Source organism: Solanum stenotomum, chromosome 1 (genome assembly GCF_019186545.1).
Source record: "Solanum stenotomum isolate F172 chromosome 1, ASM1918654v1, whole genome shotgun sequence".
Classification (NCBI taxonomy): Eukaryota; Viridiplantae; Streptophyta; class Magnoliopsida; order Solanales; family Solanaceae; genus Solanum; species Solanum stenotomum.
The window spans coordinates 20,121,610-20,134,039 of record NC_064282.1 but is presented as its reverse complement, the minus strand read 5'-3'; the positions used below and the strand labels follow the sequence as shown (position 1 = coordinate 20,134,039).

General features: G+C 37.5%; 3 protein-coding genes and 1 long non-coding RNA gene across 5 annotated transcripts in view; 3 read left to right on the top strand and 1 right to left on the bottom strand.

The window, feature by feature from the left end:
- LOC125845937 (pentatricopeptide repeat-containing protein At3g03580) overlaps window positions 1-7,912 on the top strand; it is a 186,286-nt gene extending 178,374 nt beyond the window's left edge. Inside the window, exon 2 of one of the 2 annotated variants that reach the window (XM_049525428.1) lies at window positions 5,573-7,912. In XM_049525428.1, the coding sequence (XP_049381385.1) occupies window positions 5,573-7,850 (2,278 nt within the window). In that variant the 3' untranslated portion in view covers window positions 7,851-7,912. Of the gene's footprint in view, window positions 1-5,169 lie in introns of those variants that run through there. The other variant, XM_049525422.1, reaches the window with a different exon arrangement.
- LOC125845952 (serine/threonine-protein kinase PEPKR2) lies at window positions 912-4,611 on the top strand. The gene is made up of 3 exons (XM_049525437.1): window positions 912-1,996; window positions 3,397-3,693; window positions 4,018-4,611. The coding sequence occupies exons 1-3, from the start codon at window positions 1,228-1,230 to the stop codon at window positions 4,374-4,376; spliced, it is 1,425 nt and encodes a 474-aa protein (XP_049381394.1). The 5' UTR covers window positions 912-1,227; the 3' UTR covers window positions 4,377-4,611.
- Window positions 7,913-7,922: 10 nt separating the features above from the next.
- On the top strand, window positions 7,923-10,970 carry LOC125846127 (uncharacterized). The gene is made up of 3 exons (XR_007444307.1): window positions 7,923-8,061; window positions 8,312-8,385; window positions 10,827-10,970. It is a non-coding gene; the product is annotated as an uncharacterized LOC125846127 (long non-coding RNA).
- On the bottom strand, window positions 8,454-11,932 carry LOC125845972 (uncharacterized). The gene is made up of 5 exons (XM_049525450.1): window positions 11,780-11,932; window positions 10,823-11,442; window positions 9,363-9,471; window positions 8,969-9,289; window positions 8,454-8,883 (listed from the first exon to the last, which is right to left on the bottom strand). The coding sequence occupies exons 1-5, from the start codon at window positions 11,930-11,932 to the stop codon at window positions 8,830-8,832; spliced, it is 1,257 nt and encodes a 418-aa protein (XP_049381407.1). The 3' UTR covers window positions 8,454-8,829.
- Window positions 11,933-12,430: the final 498 nt, after the last annotated feature.

Below are 12,430 nucleotides of genomic sequence, written 5' to 3'. Positions count from 1 at the left end.
TTTAATATACTAATCAACTTGGTGATTATGTTAATTTACGAAATCTAAATTAAAACTCACTTTCAACGTACTTAAATTTCATGCTTTGACCATTTTCTTTTCATGGTATGACAATAGAATCTATAATTATAACAAACACGATAAAATATAAATAAAAAATAAATAAAAAAGTGAAGTAATTGAAAATAACCTTACTCCATACCTAAAATGAAGATCCCAAAAACTTGTTGAGTGTTGTTTAGATAATTTTAAATTGTGTATTTTTCTCTTGCTATTGAAGTGTATCTACAACAATCTTTAGTAATACTTCTCAATAGATTTTATGTCATGATTATCCATTCAATGATAAATTAAACTTTGTTATAAGAAATAAAAAAGAAAAAATTGTAGAAATTTTATTTTAATAATAATAATAATAATAATCTATACAATTAAGTGATAAGTCTCTTGTTTATAAGAAAAATTAAACCCTTGCTAACCTTTTAAAAAAAGGATTGAAGTTACCATATAATTATTTCCTCCATTAAGAACTTTCCTTTACTAAACCTAATTATATAAGGAAACAATATGCATAAATATTACTCCTATTATCATAACAAATCATTTCAATATTCAATTATCAATTATTTTAAATAACATTATAATTCAAAAATTGGATATACTACATTAAATATTGGTTCTGATTTATTCTTAAATGGGATTTTAAAGTTTTTCTCAAATGTATTAAATTAAATGAAATTTCTTAAATTTAAAAGTACAACTTTTTATATATTAAAAATATTCTTAAATAATTATGATGTTTGACTCCTAATCCTTGTAGGATAGAGAGACAAAAAAAACTTTATATTATAAGCTCTTATAAATAGCTCAGAAATTATTTTCTCTCTTTTCTTATTTCTTTCTAATAACACTCTCTAGAACCCCTTTTCACCTCTTTTACAAAAGCAAACCTAAATCCATTTGATCTCAATGCAGATTTGTTTTGCTTCTGATTAAGTTTAAAATTTCTGAAAGATTTTCACCTGTGATCATACCTATTGATTTCTGATTTTTTTCTGATTTTTTTCTGATTTTTTGGGCAATTATTTCATCTTTCTGTCGTACGAGGTTCGATTCTTGAATTTTGTGTGTTTTTCGGTTGAAAGATTTTCAGTGTCACTGTTTAGGTGATACGTGAGTTGGGTTTGGATTAGTTTTGACTAATTTGGTGTATAGTGGAATTGATTGATGAGGAATAAGAGAAAAGGATGTGAGATTCTATGCCCTAGGCAGAGAGAGATGTGGAATTCGATTCGTGATTCGGGATCTTCGATGTCGAATTTGAAAACCCATTTTTCGTTAGAGGAATGTTCTAGAAGGTTGAAGAAAAGGTGTAAGGAAGATGATGGGTTGTGTTGTGAGGTTACTGTTGGGTCTTGTGGAAGTAGAACTAGGCTTGCTGCAACTGCGCCGCCGAGTGGGAGTTCTTCGATTAGTTTGTGTGGGAGAGGGCTTAAGAGGAAGATTGGATGTATAGACGCAGCTACGCAAATGGGTAGGAAGAATAAGATTGAAGATGATTATGTGATGGGGGGAGCTTTAGGGAAAGGTAAATTTGGGTCAGTTTTTTTGTGTAGGAGTAAGGTTACTGGTGTTGAATTTGCTTGTAAGACATTGCCTAAAGGGGAAGAGACAGTTCATAAGGAAGTAGAGATAATGCAACACTTATCGGGGCACCCAGGTGTGGTGACATTGCATTCGGTGTATGAGGATGCGGAAAGTTTTCATTTGGTGATGGAGTTGTGTTCTGGTGGGAGGTTGATAGACGAGATGACGAAGGAGGGAAGGTATTCGGAGCATAAGTCTGCTAATATATTTAAGGATTTGATGTTGGTGATTCAATATTGCCATGATATGGGAGTTGTACATAGGGATATTAAGCCTGAGAATATCCTTCTAACTGCTTCTGGGAAGATAAAGCTTGCAGATTTCGGCTTGGCTATGAGGATTGCCAATGGTAAACAATTGCACCGGAACCGATTATATATGTTACACTTTCTTCTTTTTGTTGTCACTTAATTGCACTATCATGTTTACCAGGTGTTGGAAGTTTGCTTCATTTTTATGGAACCTTTTGCTCGTATAGTCTCAGTAGCAATGCTTCTGCCTAGCATTTGCTTTTATATCTCTTCCAACTGCTAGTTGTTTCTAATAGTGTATGCCTTAGTTTTTTAATTACATGTTCCGCGGTTGGTTTAATCTAAGTTTGACTACTACTGGAGTGGGTAGACATACTTCATAGGCATGAGGAGAGTATCTTGAACTTATCTTCTCAAAAGACAATATAACATAAATAAAACCACACAGGAGAGGTAGCCCGCACATGGCAAACCCAATGCGACGAGCTCGACTCAGAAGGCAAACCCCTTGCTTTCGCTACAAGGGGTTTCTTACTTTAGACCTCCAACATGGAAGTCCCAAGCCCAAACCACTGGGCCACCCCGAAGAGTATAGGATTTAGCACACAAATGATATAAGGGAGTATACAAAAAAGGAAAAAGAAAACTTAGATAGAGGGTAATTTCACTAACAAAATCAAACAGTGATATAATCCAGCTTCAACATGCGAAGTCCAAGTAAATCAGAAAAGTAGGGAATATAATTTCAGAGCAGCAAGAACCATGCTATGTAGGACAGAGGTGGTGTCATGGAGTCGGGAATAGAGAGGGGGCGAAGGGGGAGGGAAGCTACTAAACAAGTTAGGGTTTAACACAACTTCTCTCTTTTCTTCTTTTGTAGTGAACCCGCTCAAGTTATATGGGCTATAGACGTTGACTAAATTACCACACATCAGCAAATAATTGGAAGTCGAAACTATAGAAATCTAACTTCCTAAAGAGTACTCCCTCAGGAAAAAGAACTGTAAGGGAGAAGACTACATGGAGAAAGGCATACACTTATCAGGATTTTTTGCTTGGCCCCACAAGTAGATGGAATTTGGTAGAACCTACCTTCAAAGAACACCTTAAGTAAACTTTCTAAATCTATGATCGTGAAGGTAGTTTACTAATCATCATTTAATTGAGTTACCTCTAGGCATGATGCTTTTGAGCAATTCAGATATTTAGTTGCTAATTGACTGCTGAATTCTCCTAGTTGATCCCCATAGGTTTTTTTTTAATTATTATTTTTCTGTGTAAACATGGAACAACCCAAAATACATCTGAACATAATGTTAAAATGTGGCATATGCTCTTTTGCTTTAGTCTAAAAATGTTTTGTTGCTTTTCCTTTTATTTTATTCTTTGGTCTTTTCTGAAGGATGAGGAATTATATACTTAGCAAAGTATAGGGCCAGATATGTTCATCTTAACTCTACTTTCCACCTTATTTATGGAGGTAATTTTTATAATGCAGGTCAGAGTTTAAGTGGTTTGGCTGGAAGTCCTGCGTATGTGGCCCCTGAAGTTCTTACAGGGGATTATGGTCAAAAAGCAGATATTTGGAGTGCTGGTGTTCTTTTACATGCTCTACTGGTTGGTGTCCTTCCATTTCAAGGGGACTCTTTGGATGCTCTTTTTGAGGCAATTAAAAGCATGCAACTTGATTTTCACTCTGAAAAATGGCAATCTGTATCTAAACTTGCACGAGATCTTCTTGAGCGGATTCTCACAAGGGATGTTGCTGCAAGGATAACTGCTGAAGAAGTTTTAAGTAAGCATTTTACTTTGTTTGTAACTGACTGGTTTCTTTGCTAGTTGCTTCATTAAGTAGGTAACTGGGCTGGCAATTTTTTAATCCTATTTAGTTTTGATCATACATGATTTTTACTATGGAGAGAATAATCTGAATGATTAAGGCCATTGACATATTGACAATTTTCTGTTACTTTGCGCTGGTTTACACACAGACAAACCCACCTTAACATTTTTATGTCGTTCTTTTGCTTGAATAATTTTTTCTTGATCTGCTTTACCAAAGTAATTATTAACATTTGGTTATTTTATTTCCAAATTACTTATTAAAGATGTATTTCAGGCCATCCATGGATGATGTTCTACACAGAGCGCACTTTGAAGACGGTGTCCGTCAGGTTGAAGCCAAAGCATTTCTCTGGAACACCAAGCCAAATACCAGCCATTACCTCTAGATTAGAATCAGATGGAAAGAAGAGATGCAGTAAATCTCTCAATGGGGAAACCAAAGATTTAAGCTGTGAAAGTTTGAACAGGGAATCTGAAGAATCCGACGACTCTGGTTTAGTTGATGTGCTTGCAGCAGCGATATTGCATTGCAGGATATCTGAACCAAAACGAAGCAGATTGTGTGTCAACAATAGTCCAATAAGGGAACAATGTTCGTCTAACGTGAATTCTAACCTTTGCAAGGCTTTCTGATCCCATCCATAATCCATGTACAGGTGTCTTGACATTATAGTGCTGATGCCTCCCTTTTCTTAGAGGAGCTGATTAATTATAAGTTACCAGCGTGCAATTTCCGATTGTACAAAGAAGCTTGGATGCAGATTAACCCGAATAACACTGGTCTATTACCGTTGACGCATTCATTTACCTGACAGTGGATACACTGGTTTCTGTACAAACATGTAAATAGTTGATGACAGCATAGGATTGACTCTTGTGATTACAATACAATGAGAAACTAAATGGTTTGATATCTCTTATTATTTCTTGTTCTTGAACTTTGTGGCTTCCTCATCACTTATTGAATGTTTCTCTTGAGGCACTGGTATCAGTTATTTGTACACATGAAGCATTTTGCTGTAGTATACTCAGTAGCTCCTTGTGGCAATGTATTCAAGTCTTACCATACCTCTTGGAGGTAATGAAGTTGTTTATGTAAGATCCCCGGTTCAAGTAAAGCAAATCTAAGTAAAAGGAACAAGAAAACATAATAATGATGGAAAGTAGTGTAGAACTTACAAGAATGGAACAATAATAAGAACAAAATAGTGCGATAACTGAACAACATAATCACCAAAGCCTATAGTCTAGACATTTTGATATGTGGAATAAGAATAATAATTTCGAAGTAGAATTAAGAAAACTTAATGGCTTGTTTAATTTGAGGTATCAGTGTGAGATGGTGGGGTGGGGGGTTTAGCTGCCAACTCACACCCAGAATACTATAAAATCTTCTGGTTTCAAAAATCCCAAAAATCAGTTTTTTTTTCCATGAAGACCATAAAGCTTGGCATTGTAGGCCAAAGAACCGAATATTGCTTCCATTCTTTAATCTTGAGAGCATTATCTTCTGTTACTAACCAAACTGATCTCCACAAAGTTCATTCTCTCATAGTAGTTTCAGGCCAGCATCAATCAACATTCTTCTGTGGAAAACTCATTTCGAAGTACTCCCAGTTCAAAGACCCTGTTTCTTCATTATCCATTTTCCGCATAAATTCGCCTACACATAATGTTTACTTATGGAACACTATCATTAGAGCCATGACCCATAATGGGTTATGGTCCAAAGCATTAGACTTTTATACCCAAATGAGAAAATTAAATGTTAAGCCTGATAATTATACATTTCCTTCGATTATTAATTCTTGTGGCAGTTTATTGGATCTTGAAATGGTGAAAATTGTGCATAGTGATGTTTTGGAGATGGGGTTTGGATCAGATTTGTATATATGTAATGCTTTGATTGATATGTATTCGAGGATGAACGAATTAGGGAGAGCGCGTGAGGTGTTTGATAAAATGCCTAGTAGAGATGTGGTTTCTTGGAATAGTTTGGTTTCAGGGTATAGTGCGAATGGGTATTGGGAAGAGGCGTTAGAAGCTTTTCGAGAGGGAAGGTTATCAGGTGTTGCTGCTGATGCTTTTACTGTGTCTAGTGTTTTACCTGCATGTGGGGGCCTGATGGAGGTTGAACAGGGTCAGATGGTTCATGGGTTGGTGGAGAAGAGTGGCATTAAGGGAGATATAGCTGTGAGTAATGGACTGCTTTCAATGTACTTTAAGTTTGAGAGGTTGTTGGACTGTCAGAGAATCTTTGATGAGATGATATTTAGAGATATTGTCACTTGGAATATCATAATTTGTGGGTTTTCTCACTCGGGGTTATATCAGGAGTCCATCAAATTGTTTCGAGAAATGGTTTATGAATACGAGCCGGATCTGCTTACAGTTACTTCTGTGTTGCAAGCTTGTGGGCATATGGGGGATTTAAGATTTGGAAGATATGTACATGACTATATTTTGGAAAACAGATACGAATGTGACACAACTGCTTGCAATATCATAATTAACATGTATGCAAGATGTGGTGATTTGGTGGCTGCAAGGCAAGTTTTTGACAACATGAAAAGATGGGATTTGGTCTCATGGAACTCAATGATTAGTGGTTATTTTGAGAACGGATTTAATAAAGAAGCAGTTGATCTGCTTAAGATGATGAGGATAGACTTGCAACCTGATTCTGTCACTTTTGTGACACTACTCTCAATGTGTACAAAGTTGATGGACGTGGATTTTGCAAGAGAGCTCCACTGCGATATAATTAAGAGAGGATATGATTCCACTCTTATTGTGGGCAATGCTCTTCTAGATGTGTATGCTAAATGTGGTAAAATGGAGCATTCAGTGTGGCAATTTGAGATCATGAGTACTAGAGATATTGTAACGTGGAATACTATTATTGCTGCCTGTAGCCATTATGAGGAAAGTTACGTAGGTTTAAAGATGCTCAGTAGGATGAGAATGGAAGGAATCATGCCAGATGTGGCTACCATTTTAGGTTCGCTGCCTTTGTGTTCCTTACTTGCTGCCAAAAGACAGGGAAAAGAGCTGCATGGCTTCATAATCAGGCTCAATTTGGAGTCACAAGTCCCTGTTGGAAATGCACTGATTGAGATGTACTCTAAAACTGGGAGTTTAAAGAATGCAATCTTGGTCTTTGAGCACATGAGGATTAAAGATGTGGTGACATGGACAGCAATGATCTCTGCATATGGAATGTTTGGCGAAGGAAAGAAGGCTCTCAGATCTTTTCAGCAGATGAAGGAGACGGGTACTGTTCCTGATCATATTGTTTTTGTTGCCGTTATATATGCTTGTAGCCATTCTGGTTTAGTGCAAGATGGTCGTGCATGCTTTAACCAAATGAGAAAAAAATACAACATTGAGCCTAGGATTGAACATTATGCTTGCATGGTTGATCTTTTATCACGTTCTGGGCTACTGGTTGAAGCAGAGGATTTTATCCTTTCTATGCCGCTGCAGCCTGATGCAAGTATGTGGGGATCTCTACTTAGTGCTTGTCGAGCTAGTGGAGATACCGGGACTGCTGAGCGTGTCGTAGAACGCCTTGTTGAATTGAACTCTGATGATCCTGGGTATAATGTTTTAGCTTCCAATGTATATGCCTCCTTAGGGAAGTGGGACCAAGTGAGAACAATAAGAAAATCTTTGAAAGCTAGAGGACTTAGGAAAGACCCAGGATGTAGCTGGATTGAGATTTGTAACAGAGTTTTTATTTTTGGCACTGGTGATAAGTCCTTTCAACAATTCAAGCAAGTCAATGAGCTCATAGAGGACCTCAATAGAACAATGGATAAGGAAGGTTATGTTGCTGACTTAAAATTTGTTTTGCATGATGTCGGTGAAGATGAGAAGATAAATTTACTTTATGGGCATAGTGAAAGACTTGCTATAGCATTTGGATTGTTGAACACAAAAGAAGGTTCACCTTTGCAAGTAATGAAGAATCTACGGGTTTGTGGAGATTGCCACACTTGGACCAAGTATGTGTCAAAAATTGTTCAGAGGGAAATACTAGTTAGAGATGCAAATCGCTTTCACTTGTTCAAGGATGGGACATGTAGCTGCAGAGACCGCTGGTAATTAAAGTTTTTTGTCCTTCCTAATACTTAAAAGATGGAAAGATCCCTGCAATTGGGCAAATTAAGGTTTGGAGGTGAGATATCTTTCTGCTTATTAGAGATGTGAGATTTCAAGCTATATCTCCTGTACTATGTTTCTAGCTTTATTTGCAGGATTGGTGCAGTAGTCGACTTCAGGAGAGATGCAAAACTATTAAGGACTTCCGTATCTGGTAAGTCTTTACTTTTTAAAGGTAAAATTGCTGTAATAGAATTTGTGAGCCATCTCAAGTGCTGTTTACTTCTGTGTATTTCTGTTGACTCATTATTAGGTATTTCATTAGAAACTCTTTTATGCTGTGACAGTAGTTCAGATAAATGGTTGCACTTTGTCTTTTCTTCTTTATTTGTTTTTTTTTTTTTGAGAAGGAAAAAAAAAATAAATAAAGAAGAAAAGACAAAGTGCAACCATTGTCGTTGAAGGGCCTGTTTCTTTCCGGTGGAGTAGTGTGCCTACTTGCTCATTTGGAAGTAGAAAGATAGTGATGCATAAAAAGGTATACTATTATATTTCTTTTTTGGTAGGTCAAGGGTACTTTAAATTTCTTGCTGTGGACCATCATGTACTGGACGTTTAATTCGATAGTCCAACCATGTAATTCTCAAATATCAGTCCACTTATCATGTATGGGTTTATACATACATCAAGTAAAAGAAATATAACTGGTAGAATCATGACCGTGAGCTTCTTTTCTATGGATCTTTTCATCCATCAATCATATCTAATTGAGTACAATCTACATATTGACACTTCTACTTTATGTGATTCAAAAGTAACAGATATATTGCCAGTCTCAATAGACTCTAACACACCAGTAATGCTATTCATACAATAAAACTGCTGTGGTAGTGAAACATAACAGTTGGAAGTTTGGAAGAGATAGCTTCTTGAGCTTGAGATTCAAAAGCAAGGGAATGTTGCATAGAAGCAATAACCATATCTAATCCCGTTGCTGTATTGATTGGGGCAACTCTAACTGACTTCCCTGTGGATTCTGGAATATATGAAGAAAATTTCATTAGAACAAAAGTTAAAACTTAGTTGTATAATGTGCTTATTAGAGAAGCCAGAAATGTTACCTGCAACTGGTGACAGATTTCAAAAACTTCAGCATGGGGTGCCCAGTCTCCAAAATTCCTTTCAATAAATTGATAAGCTATTCCACTCTTCCCTCTGCCAACAATGTAGAGTCCTCCTTTTATCTCACCTTCACCCCTGAAGTTTTGCTCCACCCCCATGGATTTTGCTCGCTTGTAATTTGCAATTGCTCTAGGATTAAATAGAAAGCCTGATATGAACTTATCTTTTAGAAGATTTCCTCCTCCCAGAGATTTATAAAATTCCATGCTTCTGTCAAAGAGGACTACACCACCCCAGTATCGAGGCCAGAAATCCTTTACCTGTATAACAAAACCCAGCATAATAAACCAGGTCCTTCCAAAGAAATGTCAGAGAAAATGTAGAAAAATTTACCTCTGCTTCTATTTGCTCATGAAGAACAGCAAATAATTGAACCCCTAACGCATCAAATATTGGTTTCTTTGCATAGAGTTGGTGGGCTTCAGCTCTGCACATGATGCACCTGTTTTCCATAGCCTTTTTGGTATGAGACCCACTAATTCTTGCTCATAGATAAATAATGAATTTCATCTTCTTTCCTAGAAAAAGTAAATACCACTCGTTCTTTAAAGGAAAAATCTTTCCTAGACTGTATCCTTCATCAGTGCATCAGAGTTTAGTGAAATCACATAGATTATTGATGCAAATTCAGTGATGCGTTGGATGAGACAGATGTGGAAGTGAGACTTGCCACACAGATCATTCCTAAGAAAGAAAGTTTTAAGTATCTGGGGTCTGTAATCCAAGGAAGTGGTGACATCGACGATGATGTCACACATCGCATTGGGGTTGCTTGGATGAAATGGAGGCTTGCCTCTGGAGTCTTGTGTGATAAGAAAATTCCACCTAGACTTAAAGGTAAGTTCTACAGAGTGGTAGTTAGACCGGCCTTGTTGTATGGAGCGGAGTGTTGGCCAGTCAAGAACTTACATGTTCAAAAAATGCATGTTGCGGAGATGAGGATGTTGAGATGGATGTGTGGGCACACTAGGAGCGATAAGATTAGGAATGAGGTTGTCCGGGAGAAGGTGGGAGTGGCCTCTGTGGTGGACAAACTGAGGGAAGCGAGATTGCGATGGTTTGGACATGTGAAGAGACGGTGCGCAGACGCCCCTGTGAGGAGGTGTGATGGGCTGGTTGTAGAGGGTACGCAGAGGGGTAGAGGTATGCCTAAGAAGTATTGGGGAGAGGTGATTAGACAGGACTTGGCTCAGCTTCACATTACCGAGGACATGACTCTAGATAGGAAGGAGTGGAGGTCGCATATTAAGGTTGTAGGTTAGTAGGGTTAGCGCGTTGGCTTCCCTTGCGAGGGTTTGGGTTGTTAGCGTTTGTAGTAGCCCTAGCCTTGCACTTGCAGTTCTTGTCTGTGATACTTATAGCCTTATGTTGTTTACTGCGTTTCACTTCTCGCATTATTTTATTGATGCTTTATACACTGTTTCCCTCTTCATTTTACTTGGATTTGTTGTACTTGAGCTGAGGGTCTTTCGGAAACAGCCTCTCTACCTCAATGAGGTAGTGGCAAGGTCTGCATACACTCTACCCTCCCCAGACCCCACCTAGTGGGATTTCACTGGGTATGTTGTTGTTGTTGTTACACAGATTATTGGATCATCTACTCTTGGTGAAGTTCTATGCAAATATTGACTTGAGTTACCTTGTGAAATTCTTGCAATAAGTTTCTTCGTTTCTGTTTAACCAAGTATTGTCTATGAACCTAAAAGAGTCAGCGTCTAAGATATAGCATACCAATTTAGCTACGATTTTTATCAATTATAGGTTTGAATTGCAGAAATAATTTGATGCTTTACCCAGGGCGACGAATGCATATAATCACTGCTGGTTTATCACGCCAGAGCTCTGAAGCCTTCATTGGCGGACTCTTTGATTTCACCAAACGCGCCGTTCCAATCTTGTACTCTGGTGTTAGTTTCTGAACTGAGATATTCTCAATGGAGGAATAAGGAGCAACATTCTCAATTACTGGGGTTGCCTGCACACAGCCACATGCTCTAGGCTCATCTGGCATTGAAGCTACAATTCCCTTAAAAACATGTCCATCTTTAATTTTGAAATCAGCCATTGATTGTTCAAGGGATACATCATAAGCTGTATTGGTTCTTCCAAAAGATCTTGTCATAGTCTGCTTCCTGGAGGTGACAGTAGAAATGTCCTTGTAAAGACTCTCATTCCTCAAGGCAGTTCTTCTGCTCGCTTGGAGATTATATGCTTCTGGCAAAGTATCTCCCCCAGAAGTTGTAGTTCTGTCTGTAAAACGGGCAACATGGCCCCTTTTCATTCCATACACTGTAGTAAGATCTACTTTGGTTAGCTTAAGAAGCTCAGGAAGAGACTTCCCAGACTCCTCAAGCATATCTGCATATTGCATCAGTGCACGATTATGCAGGTATGACCTGATTTCCAGTGCATCCTAGATTAGGAAATAAATAAATCATCAGAGCAATATCTTATTTTGTTTTTCTGTAACTTTTCAGATGTACAGAAAACTAACCTGACAAATTTCTGCCCATTGTTTAATTTGAGCAAATAACATAGAAATGGAATGGAGGAGTTTAGGACTTTTGATTAAGCACATAGAAGCTTTATTATCTTATTTCTGTTGTTAATTCTTGTGATAGGTCATATTATCTAGGGAAACACAAGAGTTACTCATTTGTTGACACAGATTTGCAAAACTATATGAAGACGAACCCCAGATGATTTTCTCGAGATATAACAAGAAAGGGTGAATTATCAATAAAGAGAACCTTTTGTCGTTGAGTCATGTTCAACTCGTTCATATCGTCTGCATTCATAGTCTTCAAAGTTGGTACATCATCCCAGCCTTCCTCCAGCAGCTTTGGTACAAGTCCTTGCAGAGATCCATTTCCAACAAAGTCCTCGATTGCAAAAGAAGCCATCTTCTTCTCAAGCAGAGTAAGAGTGAGATAGATACTTGGAAGAAAGTCCTGTTTATCCAAGTTTGAAACAGTCACTTCGACACTATCTATGGCTTTGGTCAATACCTGCCCAAATGTTACATGTAATCTTACAGTGACTGATGAACTACTTCCCTCAGAGATAGATATGGAATGTTTTCAATAAGTTAAGATGACTAGTTCCAGTCATGACGAAAGAAAGATGAAATATTGAAGGCTGCAAAATGGAAATATTGACAAATGGCAAAAGGTAAACTTGCTATTATTAAGTCTTCTTTAGTTCAATCAGAGAGGGGCAGATTGAATATTTAAAGCTTTGTTGGCCAACTGCCGGCCAAACATTTTTGCCAAAGCTGCACCAGTTGTCATACCTTATGAAATCCTACCTATGCCTAAGGGAAGTCTCCAAAGCGGGACTGTATATTAACTCAGTCTCTAACGAAGAAGGTTCATTGTACATATATATGTTTCACTCCTAAT